The sequence below is a fragment of the Equus quagga genome, chromosome 18, assembly GCF_021613505.1.
Source record: "Equus quagga isolate Etosha38 chromosome 18, UCLA_HA_Equagga_1.0, whole genome shotgun sequence".
NCBI classification, from domain to species: Eukaryota; Metazoa; Chordata; class Mammalia; order Perissodactyla; family Equidae; genus Equus; species Equus quagga.
Window position 1 is genome coordinate 24,109,600 of NC_060284.1, and position 19,691 is coordinate 24,129,290.

Below are 19,691 nucleotides of genomic sequence, written 5' to 3' on the forward strand. Positions count from 1 at the left end.
TGTTTTTTTCTTCCTCTTCCCGCCCCCCGAGAGACGCGAGGCCAGTCCTTTCCCCTCGTTTTCACCCCCGCCGGGGCCAACGGCTGCCCCGCCCCCGAGCCGGTCGGAAGCCGCCCCGCCCCCGCGCCGCTCCCGCCCCCGGGGGCCCCTCCGCTCCTCCTCTCCCGCCCGGCGGGAGGCGGTGGCCGCGGCCGTCACGTGTCCTGACAGCCGCCAAGCGAGACCGCTTTTGCGACGCGGTGACAGCCAAATGGTGCGACAGCAGGAGCTGCCGCCGCGGCCGCAGTGCCCCGCACCGAGAGGCTTAAGGCGGCTCCTGGCGTCGCCCAGAGGGAGCGACTGAGAGAGCAGAGTCCGGAGCGGGCGAGCGGGCGGCGAGGGCGAGCCCGCTACGAGTGCCCTCGCTCCCCGCCGCTCTCCATGAACCGGGTGGAATAAGCCGCGCCTCCAGCAGGGGCTGCGCCTCCATGAAGCTCTAGGTTTTTTTCTTCTCTCCCCGCTCCTCACCCCCCACCCGGCTCCCGTCCCGCCTTCTCCCTTCGCCAGCGGCGGCCGCGTCCAGGTGCGGAGTCCAGAGCAGAGCGCAATGGCGTCCAACCCCGAACGGGCGGAGATCCTGCTCACGGAGCTGCAGGTAAGGCCGCGGCCCGGGTGGGACGCGCCGGCGCCTTGAGCGCGGAAAGTCTGGCGCAGGGTCGCGGGCCGAGCGAAGCCGCTAAGTGCGGAAACTCGGGGATGTCACTCGAGAGCCGCTTCTTTCGGGAGCCGGACCCTCTCCCCGCGCCGGAGCCTGGCCTGCCACCGCTTTGAGCTGACCCTCCCTACCAGCGGGACCCGTCCCTGTGGGCTGCCTGCAGCCGAGTCGGCTCTCCCCGGTGCCGGGAGCGGCCAGCTCCCCGCCCCCCCCCGGGTGTCAGCCGCCCGCGGCCGCCCCTGTCGCCCCCTCCCGCCCTCCCTCCGCCCGGCCCCGCCTTTCCCTCGTCCGCCGCTCCTTACCCTCCTTTGAATGACTCTCAGGCTGTTTTCTCGTCCCTCCCCTTCCCCTCGGACTCCGCACAAAGAGCGCCCCCATAACTTCCAGCCCCCAGACAAGTTCTTTTTTTTTTTTTTTAACGAAAGCGTGTCTCACCAAATGCCTGCTTCGCTTTCACCAGCCCTCTTCAGGTGACTGCATTTCTTTCCTCAAATTTGAGAGCTACCTTTTTTCTTTTTTTACCAAGCGATAGCTATAAGGTCCTCTTCTCAGCTACTCCCAGCTCCTGTCTCAGCTGCTCCCTGCCCGGTCAGATCCGGAAGCTCATATGCTGATGCCTTCAGACTTTCATTTTCCCTCCTGTTTGAACCCCAGAGAAAGAGCTACAGAAGTTGTTTACAAATAAGAAAGCAGTCGACTAAGGGAAATGTTGTGCACCGAATGCCTGCAGAAGATGAGAACAAAATAGGTCTCTTCATTAGTGAAGTCCATGTCGAGTAGCAATATTATTCTTTCCCATTTCCAGCTAAATATTTGATGATGTAGGCACGATTTTTGTGTTTAGGTCTCTGTGATGTACAAGGATACCTACGCTACCCTGTTGGGTTTATTTTTCATTACTTCGAGGTGTCCTAGAGATGTTTACATCTGGATTAAAATTTCATGCTCGTCTTTTGACTTGAATTTATTTTGGTTTGTTTAAATATAGTCTTCTAGCTACTCAAAGATTGACTTGGGAATTAAAAGAAGAAAAAATACTATACTTAGATTTATTTTTGTGTGTTGGGCAGTTAATTCTTTTTTAAAAGAATCTACACACTCTGAGGAGTTAATTCTTGATGATGTCAGAATTAAGTATTGCACCTGCTTCTAAATTTTTGGCTGTTTAAATGTCTTTATTGATTGATTGCTGTATCAGTTTGGTTTATTGTGCAGTTAGATGTAAGCTTGAAGGCATTCTTATAACACTTGATATTTCCTCCAAAAAAATGCATATTTCAACACGGTGTAACAATGGTCTGTTGAAAATTTGGAATCCTTTGGAAATGCAAAGCTGAATTTTCATATCATTGAACAGTTACTATATAGTATTTTAATTACTCTTCGCCATTTATGAGGAAGTCTTAAAGCATACCACATTTGCTATATGAATGAAATTTATTGTTTTATTAATTTACATGAGCTTTTAAAATGAAGTTTATTTGAGGCACATGGGAAATGCTTTCCATTGCCTAGTCTTGAGATATAAAAAGCATACTTTAATTCTGACTGAGAAAAAGCCATGAAAATGACAGGAGCATTTTTGTTTGAATGGAGTGGCTTTAGAATTATCAAGTATTTGGCATCCTTATTTGTATTTTATAGAAAGTTGGCATAAAAGACACTTATTTTGGCATGGACCTAAAACTATGTTTTCACATGTATTAAAATATAACATTTTGGGACTTTTAATAAGATCAATTTTGACAAAATCAAGGCGGCAAGTCAAAGTAATTTTAAACATGAGTGTTTAAAAAATGGGACCAAAGTAGGGGAACACCTACTCTAAAGTTAGACTTTTAAGTAAAGTAAAATGTAACTCTCTCCAGAAAAAAGATAGTTTTTATTAAGTGTTACCTTATAAGTTGTCATGTATATCCAGGACACTTTTCTTGGTGTAATTGACTCCCAGTTCTAATAAAAGTTACTGCATTTAAACTTTATCATGTTCGTTAAAATAATTATTTATATCAGCACTTAAGATAAATAGTGATGAAATTTGCTTGACTAACTATATCCATCTATTCACACATTTTATTTCATTGGTCATGAAACTGGTATATAGTGACCAAGTATTTATCGCTCTTGTTTGAAGAACCAGTTTTTAAAAGCTTCTGAGTTATTTGAATTTATTAAATTGAAAAGTTAATATGAAGTTCTTAATGCTTCTCTACCATACAGAATTTAAGTATTTAAATGGTAATTTATGTAGCAAGTTTTAAAATGTGTTTAGTAGTTTAAAATTGTTACTCTGCCATTATCTTGTCTCAGGAATACCTGTCTCACTCTGAAAGTTACACGTTACAACTTACTTTTAATTTAAGTGATACTTATTTATTTAGAAACATTGTACACCCAACATTTTAAAATTATTTTTCAAATTACATTGCAGAATTTAAAATACTTTACTGCTTGAGCTGGAATTGGCTTATTAATAACCATTGGTTGTGGAAAGGCAAAACAAAGAAAATCTGAAACCCAACAGTACTTTGTTTTGTTAATTACTGTAATATTTCTGTGGAATAATGTTTCTAACTGTTGCTAGTAATTTAGGAGGCTTGTTAAACAAGGAATCATTAATAAAGTACACACAGACTTTGATGGCTAGAAGGTTCAATGTGTAAGGAAGAATATTTGCTGTAGCAAAAATAAAAATAGGCTGTTTAAAAATATGAACTTAATTGGCAATTTCTAATTTTTATCTCACAACTAACTTTTGTGTCCTGTTCTCTTTTTTATTTGAAGTGTAGTGGGAAACTTAGTGAGATACTTTCTGAGGCTAAATAAATTAAAGTTTATTTTTAAGGAAACTGGACTAATGAAAGCTATATAAAGAATCTCGAAATGAAAATGTTGGCTACAGCAGTAATTTTGTAGAATTCTGACCCAAATATTGAGTAGCATACTAATAAAGTTCCCTTGTTAATTATTGGAGATTCATCTTCATCAAAATGCCTAATAAAACGTTGGGTTGAGAATCTTAAATTCCATTCTCAGCAGAATTTATTTAGGTAGAGGTGACTTGCCTGCGTGGAAGGTTGAGGTAGTTAGCTTTAAGTTACAGGATTCATTTCAAGAAACATTTATTGATTATCTACCAAAGCTATATTGGAGGAGATAAAGATGACAGGATATGGCTTTCACTTTCTAGAAGAGAGTACAAATAACATTTATTGATTATTTTCTATACGTCAGACATTGTACTTGGTACCCTGTACATCTTATATAATCTTTACAACAATGCAGTAAGGTCGGTGGTATTTCCATTTTGCGGATCAGGACACTTACTTCAGGAATGTTAAGTGAATTGTTTGTGGTCACACTGTATAAGTCTGAGTTAGAATTCGTATCTCTAGAGTTTCCCACTACATCATTCTTTAAGCTTCCTCATTTCTCTGGACCCATAAATGTTTTGCATTCCGAGTTATAGATGTGTGAACTTTCTAAAAATTGGCCAAAGATATAATTAACCAAAGTTAACTTTAATATACATATACTACTTGTTAAGTTCCTCTACAACAAGGAAAAATGCTTTCCACATTCTATTTGGTAGTCTTTAGTTTAGCAGTGCATTATTATTGTGAATAAGGTGTTGTATTTTATAAAGGCTAACAGTACAAATAACCTTTTTGCAGATTTTCATTTGACAATTACTATTTCTGGTGAAAGTTGTCAAGTCTTTGTGCAAAACCTTCCAAAAGATTTTACATTTCTCTGTAGACTATCCATAAGATAAACTTTACTTTAAAATTTTAAGCTCATCTGTAGTGAAGCTATGTGTTTCACGCTTAGTAGGTACTCAGTACTTTGATAAGAAGGCTCCATTTATTACCTAGGCTGAGAAATGTCTTGACTGTTCTAAGAGAAGTTGATCATAATCACTGACATAGAAATTACGTAGTTTTCTTTAATTTACATTTCTAATCCCTTGTCCCAAAAATATTCCCTTGAAAAGTTCAGAAGGGATTTCTGCACTACTTATGTCATACCTATCTATAGCACACTGCTATTTTACCCATTTGATGGGAAACGAGGAGGTGATGTCTAATTTTGTAGTGATACTGGAAAGTGGGAAGGTTTCTCTGTTGGAAGGATTAAGATTTTAAAGTGGATTGGAGGAATCTAGACAGGGATGAGAAAGTACACAGAATGGGTAATGCAGATTTTACAGTTTTCTCGAGTTATAAAGGTAATACACGTTCATTGTAGGAAATCTAGAAAGTGCAGAAAAGCACACAGGAAGTAAAAGGTGCTCATAGTTCTGTCACTCAGAGAAAACTGACAACATTTCCCAACTTATAAGTCCCATGGTATTTGAGTCCATTTCCTCTTTCTCCTCCCTTTTTTAAAATTGAGATATATTTAATATAGAACATGTGTAACTTTAAGGTGTACAACATATTGATTTGATATTTTTCCTCCCTTCTTTATCCCATTTTACTTATTAGAATTCTAAAGAGAAATGAGGTTCATAGAGTTTTAAGATAGAAATAGTGAGAGGTTAAGAAAAAATTTTGCCACTACTTCTAGATAAGTGGATCTAGCTAGCTTAATTGACTTTTTTAAATTTCAGAATATTTTGATTTTGAGTCAGTACCTTGAGGTACAGTTAAGAAAAGTGGAGAATACAGCATAGACTTAGTAGTAGACAACAGTGATACCTAGCACCAACTGTTTGAACAATAAATCAATGCAGTGTGGTTTTTCAGCTTAGATTCGATTATTCCTATTCTTATAGAATGCTGAGTACTTTATTGAATACGGCATATCCTTAAATAACTTGCCGAATATTTTTTGACTACCTATGTAAAAGTCTCTGTGCTGAAACTAGTGTTATAAAATTGTGGCTCTATGTTGGATGTTTTTCCATCATCTCTGATTAGTGTAATAGAGATTAGTTCTCGTCTCCTACAACTCTTACTATTCACATATGATCAATATTGAAATAGGGAGCGGTTGGGGCACCTTCTAAGCATTGTCTCTTTACACCAGATCTTTGCATCTGATTCCTTGGGCTCTCCTCTTTCTGCTTTTCAAATTTGGCAACAGTAAATTTCCATGCCTTTTATCAGATGATTCCTATGTGTCTACTTTTAAACAAATGGGAAGAGTGGAGTAGTAGTTTGTAGAGGTGAATATCACTTAGAATAATGTTATTTCCAGAAGCAAACCTGATATTCGAACAGAGTAGTTAATTCTGCATTATTTCCTAGTAAAATGTACTGTGTTGAACAATTGTCAATGTCTACTCTATTTCAAAAACCAATTTTACTTGGACTACAGTATGACAAAATCATAACATTTAATATGATTAATTTTTGATATGCAAAGTTGGGAGCAAAGTTAGAAATTTGGAAACTAGTTAAAAGCTTTAAACTTTACAATTTTGAATGGGAAAAACATACTAAGAAAAAGTAACTTCTAATATCTTAGAAGAGCGGAAATAGAGAACATTTATCTTGACACATGTCTCGTTTCTCTTAATTTTATCTAAGGAAATCTTATTTGAAAATAGCTCTATTGTCACATTCAGTTTTTCACAATCTCACAAGAATTAAATTTATGTAACATTATGTACATAAATATTGTCTGTTAAAAATGAAGAATAGGAAAGCCTAAGAAGAATGTATTTGATAATAAATACCTTAGATTTGAAGGTAAATGTTGGTGTCATGTTATAAAGATGAACTGATACGTGAGAATTGCATAACATATACCATTATTAGGATTTATCTGTTTTAGAAACTTGGCAGTGGTAACTTTGTCTAATTGGTTAAAGCTTCACTGCCCTAGCTCACGAACACCTTAATTTATTGGAAGGTTGTTATGACAGAATTTGGAATTTATTTTAGATTGAGAAGACATACTTACCACTCAATACATGTGCTGAATATCATCTATCTTGCACATAAATCATATTGTTTTCCCTTTCCTGTAGTTGCTACCTTAGTGATTCTCCAGGGAGGTATTATTACACCTTAGGTACACTGCATTGGATTAATCCTTATCCATCCATCTATGTATCATTATAATAAGCACTCATAGACTATAACTCACTTCCTACCTCCCCCCAAAAGCTAGGAACTTAGCCTGTGTGTGATTTTTCTCCATTCCTTCCTCCTACCTCCACCTTCTTGTCAGCCAGCATAATCATCGTCTTGAGTCCTGTGTTTGTTCTCTTGCTTTCTTTGTATATAGTTTTGTTGGATATATAATTCTAAAAGATTTATCTTTTATTTTAGTTGTTCTTATATAATTGTGTTAAATACAGTCTTTCCAAATCATTATTGCTGATTTATCCATATTATTGCATCTTGCTATAGTCAGTCATTTTAATTGCTGTATAATATTCCATTGAGTAAACTAATCATCAACTCTCTCCTTCTTTGATATTTGAATATTTCTCCACTCACTCTCCCTCATTGGGCATTTAATTATTTTGTAGTTTTTGTAATTGTGAACAATGCTGCTGTGGAATTCTGTGCAGTTTTCGTATTGTACATATATGAGTTTCTATTAATTATATATCTACAGTACAAATTGTTGCCTCCCGGGGTAGATGAATGCCCAACACTAGGAGATGATTCCCAACTTCCATTGTGGTTGTGCCAGTTTATATTCATATCAGCGATATGTAAGACATAAAAGATCCTTTGGTTATCTGTCCTTTCTTATGTGTGATATTGTCCTTTTAATCTTTCCAAATCAGAAGAGTGTAAAATAGTGTGTCATTGTGGTCTTGATTTACATTTTCCTGATCATCATTGTTGTAGAACATTTCTTTTTATGTTTAGTCGCCTTTTCTGTTTCCTCTTCAGTGGAATTCCTGTTCATGGCTCTTACTTATTTTTCTGTTTTTCTTAATTGATTTATAAGAATTTTTTATATTCTTCATGTTAATCCTTTGTGTATGTTGTAAATGTCCTCTCTCAGTTTGTAACTTATCTTTTCACTTTCTTTTAGGGAGTTTGTGGGAGGGATAGTTTTAAATGTTTTACTTTTTTGACAAATATTCAGAATCTTGTACATTATTGTGATCAGCAAGCCTGCTCTTAATACCTGTTCTAGATTTGGTATAGAAAAGGTAAAGTTATACAGTTTATGAGTCATGGATTCACAGACTGTGCAAATAAGCAACCATAGAAGTTGTGTAAAATATTGTATTGCTTAACACATTCTAGCACTCAGATGTCACTCAATTAAAAAGTGAATTTAGAAGCAAAGAAAAGTGAAAATTACATATATAAATATCTCATCAACTACTCGTTTTTCTCAGTCTGTATCTCTTCAGTGCAAACTATATATTAGTTATTATTGATATTTTATTCTTTTGTTTGAAGGGCAGTGTATTACAAGTATAGAATTATCTGAATTGGTTATTCAGTTATGTTCATAGCTTGTCAGTAAAGTGCTGGAGTTAATCATTTAATATTGGATATGAAACAGAAAATACTATTCTTATCTTATAGAATTTACTGGTGTTTATGAACCTGGAATCCTAAATGCAGTTTTTGTCGTTGCTGTAGTATCTTTTGATGAAAAAGATTTAATTTTAATTTTAGTCAAATTCATCAATCTTTTCTTTTATTGTAATTGCTTTTTGTTTAGAAAATTGTTCCTTACTCTGAGTCTAAAAAATAGTCACCTGTGCTTTCTACTAAGAGTTTTAAAGTTTTATTTTTAACATTTAAGTCATTAGATCTGGAGTTGATCTTTGAATATGGAGTAAAATGAAAATCTGTGTTATTTTTTAATTTTTAAAATATTTTGAAGTATATCAATCTCTTATAATGTAAATTTAAAATAGAACACTTTTCAGTTTTTAGGACAGAAACATTTCTGAATAGCGTTATTTAATTTTTGCAAGTTAGAAGTTAAGGTGACATCATACTAGGTTATGTAATAAACTATACCTAAGGTTATCCTCACCTAAATCATTAGTAGCTTACTTTTCCCTGATAGTGCCAGTTTGTGATTCTGTTTTTTGTTGTATTCCCTGAAACTCTGGGTCAGTAGGATTCTTGACTGACTTCTTGTTAACTCTCCATCACACTGCACTTGTGGCTCAAACCTTTTATATTTTCATAAGTCATCCAACGTAGTCTTGCTCCTTTGTTCTCAGCAGATCACTGGCCAGTCATTGCCTGTACTGAATAATACACAGTATTCAGGAATGTGAGTTTCCTCAACTTTTCTTCTCCCTACTTTAAGATTTCTTGGGATTTTTGTCATTTTTTTTTTTGTTTTTTCGTAACCAATTTTAAGAAAAAATTGACCTTCTTAAGGCTATCCTTTCCTGGACTTCTGCTTCCTTTGGAATATCATTTCACTCTTGTAGAATGGGGCTTTCATTCTCCTCTGACTCTTTACCTAAGGATAAGTTCACATCAATGACCCCTTTTTTTTAAAGTATACTCTTTTTTTTAATACTATTGTATTCCCAAATTTCTTTCTTTCTTTCTTTTTATTTTGTGAGGAAGATTTGCCTGGAGCTAACATTCATTGCCAATCCTCCTCTTTTTTTTACTTGAGGAGGATTGGCCTTGAGCTAACATCTGTGCCAATCTTCCTCTCCTTTGCATGTGGAATGCCACCACAGCTTGAGTGATGAGTGGAGTAGGTGCACATTTGGGATCCGAACCTGTGAACCCCAGGCCAGCAAAGCAGAGCACATGGAACTTTAACTACTTGGCCATGGGGCTGGCCCCCAGATTTCTTTCTTTTACTCATCACATTCCTTCAAAGGAATTTCTTAGTTGCACATGTTTTCTGCCATTTATTTCTTATTCAAATATGACTTCTGTCTCAATTATTCTATTGAAATTATTATCTTAAAAGCCTCAGTTGACCTCCTGCTCCTTCTAGTCCTTAGATGCAATTGATACTGCTTCAGCTTCTTGAAACTCTTCGTTTAAATTAAGCTTCATGGGGGCCAGCCCCGTGGCCGAGTGGTTAAGTTCATGCGCTCTGCTTGGGCGGCCCAGGGTTTCGCCGGTTCGGATCCTGGGCACGGACATGGTGCCTCTCATTAGGCCGTGCTGAGGTGGCGTCCCAACATGCCACAACTAGAAGGACCCACAACTAAAATATTCAACTATGTACTGGGGGAATTTGGGGAGAAAGCAGAAAGAAAAAAAATGTTTGGCAACAGTTGTTAGCTCAGGTGCCAATCTTTAAAAAATAAAAAAAAATATAAATAAATTAATTAGTAATCTTCATGGACCCTGCACAATATTGGTTACTTTTTTTCCCCATCCTATCTGCCTCTGTTTGCTACTATTAGTCTTTTTTTTAAAATTTTTTGAGGAAGATTAGTCCTGAGCTAACTGCTGCCAATCCTCTTCTTTTTGCTGAGGAAGCCTGGCCCTGAGCTAACATCCGTGCCCATCTTCCTCTCCTTTATATGTGGGACGCCTACCACAGCATGGCTTGCCAAGCGGTGCCATGTCTGCACCCGGGATCTGAACCAGAGAACCCCGGGCCACTGGGGTGAAACGTGTGCACTTAACCACTGCACCACCGGGCCGGCTCCGATATTGCTGTCTTTTGATAACTCCTTTCCTAGTTTAAATGTTCTACCTGTTTCTAGACTATTTCCCCTCTAATTTATTCTTCTGATTAACCACCAGAATTAATCACCTTGTTTTGTCAGACTTACATGAAATAGAAACCCATTTAAATTAGCTTAAACAAAAATTGAGTTTATTGGAAAGCCAGGGATATCTACTTAACCCAAGGGTGGTGTATATAGCCAGATCCCATGAGTACTGGAGGCTTGTTCTCTCTGTAGGGCTACATGTTCTCGTATCTCTTCTTCTTTAAGAATGTATACTGCTTTATATACTCATTCTCCTTTCACATGGTCCCCAAATGGCACTCTTAACTTCTGAATTTACATTAACTCTACAAGTCCAATGCCCACAGCTAACTCACTTATTCTGTGCCACAATTCTAAATTCTTGGATGGGAAAACTGATTGACCCCATACAGAGCATGTACCCCTGATCCAATCAGCTTTGGCAGTGGAGGGCTGGAGTTCTCCCTACCAGTATGTGCCAATATGGCTGCAAGGACTCTCCTGTGAGTTAGGGACTGGGGCTGTTCTCTGAGAAGGGAGAATCATTTGAGAAAGCACTTCTCTGCTTCCACTCTTTCAATAACTTTCCATTGATTATGGAATAAAATATATTAGACCTTCCATCATCTGGCCCTTATCAGTCTTTTTAGATTTTTCTCACTATGTATCCTTACACTCTGTCATATTAAACTATTTGCAGTTCTTGGAACTATACTGCTTCTTTATACATCTGTATCTTTGCATATACTGTTTCTAACTTTATGAATACTAATATTGCTCATCTGCCTGAAAAACTTTAGACAAATTGGACACTCCTTAAAATTCTAAGAGAAATGTATTCATTGACTATATTAATATATTCATACCATATAATCAAAAATTTCACTTGAGACATTTTTGATAAGTAAATTTAGTGATTGGTCATGTAGCGTTTTGCTCCATTGGCAGATTAGCCTACTTCCCATTTTGCAGCTCCTGTTATTGAATCTATTACCCAATATGGCAATTAATTATTAAATTTTATGTTTCTCTCCCACTTTGAGTAGCGAAACTAGATCTTACTCATCTTTATGTCCCTAGCACCTGGCATGTGATTTATGGTTAATAAATGCTTGAATAAGTAAATGACCGATTTCTATGACTGATTTTTACTAAACTTGAGTTCTCTGTATTTCTGAGGGTTATCATTCTTCCCCTGGTTGCTGATGCTAGAAACGTGCTGGTCATTTTTATTTGAGTACTGTCTCAGCCTCTTGAGTTGGTTCTTCTACTTATGTAACTTGAATGCATTTATAACTTTGCTGTTGTCCAAGTTTGGGCCCCCATTATCATTTGGATGTTTACAGTATCTTGATATTCCATCTCTACCTCTTCAGTCTCATTCCATTTTTATTTAGACTGTGTACAACTACTAGATTCAGAAGTGGTCTCCAGCATTCTGTGACTCCTTACTGCCTGTGAGATATAGTCCTAATTCCTTAGTTCAGCGCTGAAAGCTGTCATTATTGTAGCCCCCAAATACCTGTTAGTTCTTAACTCTTTTCATGCAAGCAGCCTGTTTTTCAGGCACACCATGGTTAGTAATTTTTCCTTGCCTACATACATACATAACTCTTTTTCTTCCGCTTCGCTTTATTGCTCTTCAAAGATAATTTGTTTTTTACAAGACCCTCCACCAGCAAAAAGATTACTAATTGCTGAAGGCTCAGATGATGGTTAGCATTTTCTAGCAATAAAGTTTTTTTAAATTAAGGTATGTATATTGTTTTTTTAGACATCATGCTATTGCACACTTAATAGACTACAGTATAGTATAAATATAACTTTCATATGCACTGGGAAACCAAAAAATTTGTGTGACTTGCTTTATTGTGATAGTTGCTTTATTACAGTGGTCTGGAACCAAACCCACACTATTTCCAAGGTATTCTTGCTATATTCTGTCAACTGCAATGTTTCTTAAGGCCCAATTCAGATTCTACCTTTTTCCTTTTTTCCTTATTTTCCCCTAGTTGTATATAATCTCTCCTCAAAACTTAGGTAGAGTATCTTCTATTTCATGACGTTAATCATATATTGCGTTGCACTGTAGTTGTTTGTATTCTACCTCATTTTCTCTCCTAGGTTGTATCCTTAACATCTTTGAGGAAAAGGACTATATAGCTTATCTTCATCTTCTACCCTTTTAGTGCTGAGCACAGCAACTTGTAAATAGTAGCTACTTATTAATGTTTATTGAATAAACAGTTCTCATATCTGAAAACATTCAATAATGTTTATTGAATAACAGTCTCATATCTGAAAATCTCCAGATTTTATATTTATTGCTTTAAACTTTTTTCTGCTTTTGTTTTGGTATTTCTGAGGGAGCAGAACTGCATTATGTCCTTTTTTTAGGTAGAGCCACTTGACAGGTACATAATTTTCAGTTTATTACCTTCTTCAGTCATAATAATTGAATTCTCAGTCTGAGATGGGGAATTTTCTACTGGCAGAAGGAGCTGTGTCTAGATACAATGGAAGCAAATAATAATAATAAAAGTAACAATTTTTGTTATTATTAAAAACAAATAATAACTAATTCATTTGATGTTATTTCACTTAATCCTTAAGACAATTCTACTGAAATAGTGTTATCATCTCCACTTTATAGGCAAGAGAACTAAAGTTGAGAGAAGTTAAATAACTTTTCCATGGTCACATAATCGGCCTGAACCAAGATGCAAATTCAGGTCTCTGCCTTGAGAGCACACGTGTCTTAACCATTATATTCTAGTGCCTCTTTCTTCTTTTGGCATTTTTCTCTGCTTCTCCTTTTCCCAGACTCTCCCCACTCCAGTAACCACAGCCTATCTCCTGTCTGCTCAGGTTCTTACCCCAGCCTTTCACTTATGCAGCATCTCTTATTTTATATCTTTCCTTCTCTCTCAACAATGCCAATACTTGCTTTTCTGGTAGGATTGTTTTCGATGACTAGCTAGTTGATCTGAAGGGCAAATTCATGCTGACTTATTACTTTCAAGCTCTAAGTAAGATAAGCTTGAACCCGCAATCTTATACCCTGTGGAAATTCCAAATCTCCTAAGCTTTCTATGTTTTCCTGGTATAGGGCACTTAAGTTCTCATGGCACCCTCTGCTTCCTGGGTTTCTGTTTCTACACATGTTTATAGACACATAACAACTTAACTGGTTTTGATAAAGATACCCGTATTTCACGTAGTCCTTCCTCCCATAGAATACCTAGTTTCTTGTCCTATGGCTGGCTCTTCTCTCCTCTTTGTCATGTCTGTTCCTCAATCCTTTTTACCTTATTTGCCGTGGAAACTCCAAATTCTTCTCTCTGTGAGGAAGAACACTTCAGTTCTCTCAAATTCCTCCTCTCAAACCGCATGGCCAAATTTCTCAAGTGTTCATCAAACAAAGGAACATACATGTTTCAAAGAATCGGTCCTCCTTAGAAAGCAGATATACTTGTAAAAAGCAAAACTTATTTCTTGCTATATCAGTAAAAGTTATCTAATCTCCTGTTCTCTTGGAAGCTTTGAGAAAGGGGAAGGATTCTTTTATCTACTAATGATCCTATATCAGTTAGAAGTACCTGTTAGAGTAAAGATACTTGACTCTATCTATTGGTTCCTAGAAAAGGAAGCCTCATTGAGTTAAGAAAAAACTTGGGTTTTTTTGTCTCCCCAAAGCCCCAGTACATCCTAGTAACAAGTCATTCTGTTTTTTCTATGTGGGCTGCCACCACAGCATGGCTTGATGAGTGGTATGTAGAGCTGTGCCTGGGATCCGAACTGGCGAACCCCAGGCCACCGAAGTGGAGCGCACAAACTTAATCACTCAGCTACAGGGCTAGTCCCGTAAACTGTGCATTTTTTAAAGATGCTTAAGCCTGTTACAACCGTTGGGTCATGGATCAGTGCTGTTCAGGATGATAGTTTCACACTAAGGACAATGTTGTATTAGTATGTATTCTATATATGTTTATACAAAGTTACCAATTTATAAGTAAGAGAGTGGACTGTCCTCCATTCTGAATTTTTGCCATTTCTCCTTCTCTTTACTTCTTTCCTTTCTTGATGTCAAAATGTACTCCCTCTTAAGAAATAATAAGGATAATTATAGTAATATCCTAACTGGCAAAATAATAAATCAGTAACCTTATTTCTGTCTGCCAAATTTCCTTTTGGAAATTTACTGATCAATAATTTCAAGGCCTGGTTGAAATCACTAGTCTAGTAGATAATTCAAGTTTTGGAATCATACACACTTAAATTTAAATCCCATATTTGGCACATATTAGCTATCTAATTTTGTGTGGGTTATTTAGCTTCATGAGACAAGCTTTCTTATAAAAATAGGGATAATTTCTGGCTCAGAGGGCTTCTGTAAGTATTAAAAAAAGTGATGTACATAAAGTGCCCGGTATATAGTAGACACTTAATAATTTTTCCTTCTGTCACATTTACATTTTAGGATTAGTTCATTTTTCTTTAAATACTTAAGTTGTGTGGTTGACAGGCTGGCCAAAGGTGGGCGTAAGAGACCTAGAGAACTGATCATACTTCCTAGGTTAATTGTTTTCTCCTCTTTTCTTTCCTCTTTTGCTTCATAGAGGGTATAATGAGGATAGCTATCTGAAAGGTGTGTATATTTTCATGATTGTCTTAATTTAAAATAACAGTATACTGAGATTATGTGTGTAACAGTAATTAAAGAAATCACAGGTTGATATATGATGAACATATAGGATTGAGCCTTCATTTAAGAATTTGTGGTATATTTGTCATGCAAAAAATATACATTGTTAATATTGAGCTATAGAACAATTCAGCAGTTTCATGAAGCAGTTTGATTAAGTTAAGATCTTTATTTTGTCCTTTCCCAGAGGCTTTAGACTTTTTATAAATTTGAGCTAAGATTATGTATTTGCAGAATCAAAAATGGTCTTGAACATTTCAGCACTAGAGAAACAGATTTATGGTAATTATCTCTGGATATTAATAAGTACTATCAACTCTGTAATTGAATATGTCAAGCTTTGATGTGTAAATTATAGTAAATATCCAATTGTTTGTTGCTTATTGGTTAGCATAATTGACTTTCCATTTTGTTACTATGGAAACCTTATCATTGCACTCCAGTATCACGAGAGTGTTCATTTCACTGTAACTTTTTGTTCTGGTTTATGTTTTCATTGTGTTAAACCCTCATAAAACTCTATACCAAATTCTACACTTAGTTTTGATTTGTCCTTTTTAGGAATGTCTTATAACCAATAGAACCTTAAATATCAGATCTAAAGCAAAATTCTTGCTTTACCAAATCCCTAAAAAACACCTTACTTAAATCTCTAAAAATAAGTGGACCTTTCCTTTCATTTTCTTTGAGGTCGGCAAAATGGTGGATAATTCTTTATTTTAGTGTAGTATAATGGTTATGATAGAGAAAGAACTGGTGTTAGTTATAAAAGTACTTCATATAAGAGAACCATGTTGAAAAATACAAGTAGTATTACTAATAGTAATGTCACTCTATGAAGCATTTTTCATTTATAAAGCACTTTCACATGCATTATTTCACTTGATCGTAAATGAAAGATTTTTCTTTCACTTTTGAGTTAGGGAGGGGAAGGATTATTATACCCAGTTTACATGTGTTCATGTTTACTGCAGCAATGTCTGTTTAACCTGAACCCTTATCTTCTGACTCCTATCCCTCATTTTAGTACTCTATACAATTCTAGTTTTATTAGCTTTTAGGGTTGTATTTTTTCCTTTAGTATACATAAAAAATGGTTAAGATTTCCAAAGCTGTGTTAAAAGTGAATGTGAAAAATGTCTTTTTTTCCCAAGACAACTGAGAATAGCTATAAAAGGGAATATATGATTTGCCTTTTAGTGGTGAATATTCATGGTATTATCAAAGTTCTTAGTTGTATTTTTATAGCACAAAAATATTGTAGAGGGGTAGTGATTTCAGCAGCAGTATTGTGTAACTTTTGGAGTGTTTATCATGGTTTAAAGTTTATGTAAAATTTAAAGAAGCTGTTACTAATGAAGTTGAATGGTGTTTTCTATATTTATAAATTATATATATTAAAAGAGGCTAATCATGTTACCCACAATACAGACTTTCAAAGTGAGTGTTGTATATGCCTCAGTTATTTTAGTACACTGAAAAAATGCTCATGTTTTATATCTTTTAAAGGAATAATATTTTTCTGATGTTAAAGTTTAGTCTACACTTATTTCTAATTTATGACTGGTTGTAGGGATAAAGATCTTTGTAGTGATAAACTGCTTTAAGTAAAAACATTTTTAAAAAGCCAAAGAATAAACTTCGTTTTATAAGCCCTTTTCCACTTCAGCATCTAGCAACTTCCCTGAAATATTTTGTTGTGATGTGTTAACACTCTTAGTGATTATAGCATTTGGGCCTATATACATTCAGATAGATTTATGAGGAAAAGAATGAGCTTTTTTGTTTTTGTTATCTACATTAATTTTCTCCTCATTTCTTGTGCGTGAGTTATTTGTTATTAATGGTGGTATTTTCATCTCTACCCCTAGTTTTTACTTGCTGTGCTGATTACAACCTGAGAGCTGTACTTCTATTATGAGCTTCCACTAAAATAGTCTTACCTTCTAAGGAAGTTAAAAATAACTGTATACAATTAATAAATAATTGAATAAGTTTCTGGGGTTTTTTTTGTTGCTCAGTATGTGACTTGCTCAAGGCCAGCTCTGTTGCCAGTACCTCCAACCAAATAACATAACACTTAGTACTCTACAATTCAGCTTTGACTTTAGTTTGTCGAACCTTGTGACTTCTTAAAAGAGCTCCCATTTACACTGTCCACCTAGATCCTGTAGAATGAAAATGCTCAGCTCTTGGCTATGGTGTGGTAATGTAGCACAACTTGATCTATTATGGGGTTACTTAACTTCTCAGCAAATCTGATGTTTCCATCTCCAAGAAGCACTTTATTTCCTTTATTGGTGACTTTAGATTTCCAGTTAGCTATTCTATCTGAAGTACTTATTTGGTCAAATTGTGATCCTTTGAAATTTTTTTTTTAATTGGGATAAAATACACATAACACTTAGCATCTTAACCATTTTTAAGTGTGCAGTTCAGTGGCATTAAGAACATATATTCACCGTGTTGTGCAGCTATCACCACCCTCCTTCTCCAGAACTCTTTTCACCTTGGAAAGCTGAAACTCTGTACCTATTAAACACTAACTTCCCATTACCCACTCTCCCCAGGTCCTGACAAATACTGTTCTACTTCTTTCTCTATGAGTTTGACATATAAGTGGAATCATACAGTATATGTCTTTTTGTGTCTGGCTTATTTCGGTTAGCATAATGTTTTCAAGGTTCGTCTATCTTGCAGCATGGTTCAGAATTTCCTTCGTTTTTAAGCCTGAATAATATTCCATTGTATGTGTATACTACATTTTCTTTATCCACCCATTCACCGATGGACACTTGGAATCCTTCCTGTGATGCTTTTCTTTTAAGAAGTATAGCACTATTGGAGATTATTGTACCTAGTCATGATCGTTTGATAGTCTGTAATTGTGTTTCTCAATTCAGTAGCCACTAGCCACATGCAGCTATTAAAATTCAAATTAATTAAAATTAAATAAAATTTAAAATTTGATTCTTCAGTCACACTAGCCACATTTTAAGTGGTCAATAGCCACATGTGGCTTATGGCTGTCATGTTAGCAGTATTGATATATAGAACATTTTGATCATTGCAGAAAGTTCTGTTGAAGTGCTGGATAATGAATACACAGGTCTATTTTAATACCTTGAATTTACAGAAGACAGAAAAGTTCCTTGTGGACTATAGGAATATTTTTATTTACATTTGAATAAAAAAATTTATTAGTTTTTTTCTTTTTTTAGTGGCCCCCATGAAAGCGGTTTCCTCTTTTTATTTTGCAGGGAAAGTTTTGCCTTGAGCTAACATCTGTTACCAGTCTTCCTCTATTTTTTGTACCCTCCCCAAGGCCCCAGTACGTGGTTGTATATCCTAATTGTAAGTGATTCTAGTTCTTCTATGTGAGCCACTGCCACAGCGTGGCACCTGACAGTCAGGTGATGTGCTTCTGCGACCAAGAAGCGAACTCGGGCTGCCAAAGTGGTGAGCACCAAGCTTTAACCACTAGGCTATCAGGGCCAGCTCTTAGCAGTTTTTTTAAGAAAATAATTATATCTGTTGACATTTTTGAAGTGAGTCCAGAGGTTTTTGTTCACACTCTAACTGGAAAGTGTTAAAATATTTTGTACTAGATGAATTTTAAATAAACTGGTTTTCAAATGAAATAAGTTATAATCAATGTCTTAGAAGTTTAATATATTATAAATATATAAGCTAGCATGTATTTGTATATATCTAAGATTTATAAAATAGTTTGAAGTCATATTTTGCAGCCATCATTCTTTTAGTTAGGGGCATATATGTTAAATTACATTCCTTTTTAGGAGTTGGAGTTTAATTGATCTCAGGTGTAGAAGACAGCAGATGATGATTACTAGTAATTTGTCCAGTTTTTTTAATGTTGAAATCTTAAAACAACTTATCCTAGAAATTCTGTATTCTTTTTAAAATTTTTATTTTAGTTTTTACTCAGATATAATTGACATATAACATTGTATTAGTTTTAGATGTACAACATAATGATTTGATATGTGTGTATGTTGCAAAATAATTATCACAGTAAGTTTAGTTAAGGTCATCACCACACATGGTTACAAATTTTTTTTTCTGGTGATGAGAATTTTCAAGATGTCACTTAGCTACTTTCAAATATACTACATAGTGTTGTTAACTAGAAATTCTGTATTCTTAAGCATTTTTTTTTGCTGACAGCCTCAAATGCCGTCTTTAGGGAACTGGTGGGGCAGGTTTTGTGTGTTTGTGTGTGTGTATAGTATTCCCTTTATCACTCTGGGTTGTATGTTTTTATTAATACCAGTTTATTCACCTGTCTTTTAATATTACTTCTAAAACGGTATTACAAGATATTTTTAAATGTTTGGAATGGTTTTTGAACCTACTGGCTATGTTTAGAAATTATTTTAACTTGCTGAATAATTGCTTGAGCTTGAGAGCTCATTTAAATCTAGCATTTTAAAGTAATTAGAAAAGACCTCTTTATTAATTCCTTGAGTATATTATTTGAAAGACTTTAAGCAAAAAGAATAAAATCTCTCATTTCTAAGAAAAATGGTTTATGTGTTTCTTGTCAAAAGTAAATAGGAACTTGATCTAATCTCGTTTAAAAAATCTATCTAATGAATTTTTTCATTCAAAACTTTTGACTATTACTGCACTAATTTAAAAACAATTTTCAGTTA

At 35.8% G+C, this 19,691-nt stretch overlaps 1 protein-coding gene across 1 annotated transcript in view; it reads left to right on the forward strand.

Annotated features, from left to right (window-relative positions):
- Positions 1-251: 251 nt before the first annotated feature.
- Positions 252-19,691, forward strand: part of PKN2 (protein kinase N2) — a 147,850-nt gene continuing 128,410 nt past the window's right edge. Inside the window, exon 1 of the mRNA XM_046645588.1 lies at positions 252-634. Within this exon, the coding sequence (XP_046501544.1) occupies positions 587-634 (48 nt within the window). The 5' untranslated portion in view covers positions 252-586. The remainder of the gene's footprint in view (positions 635-19,691) is intronic.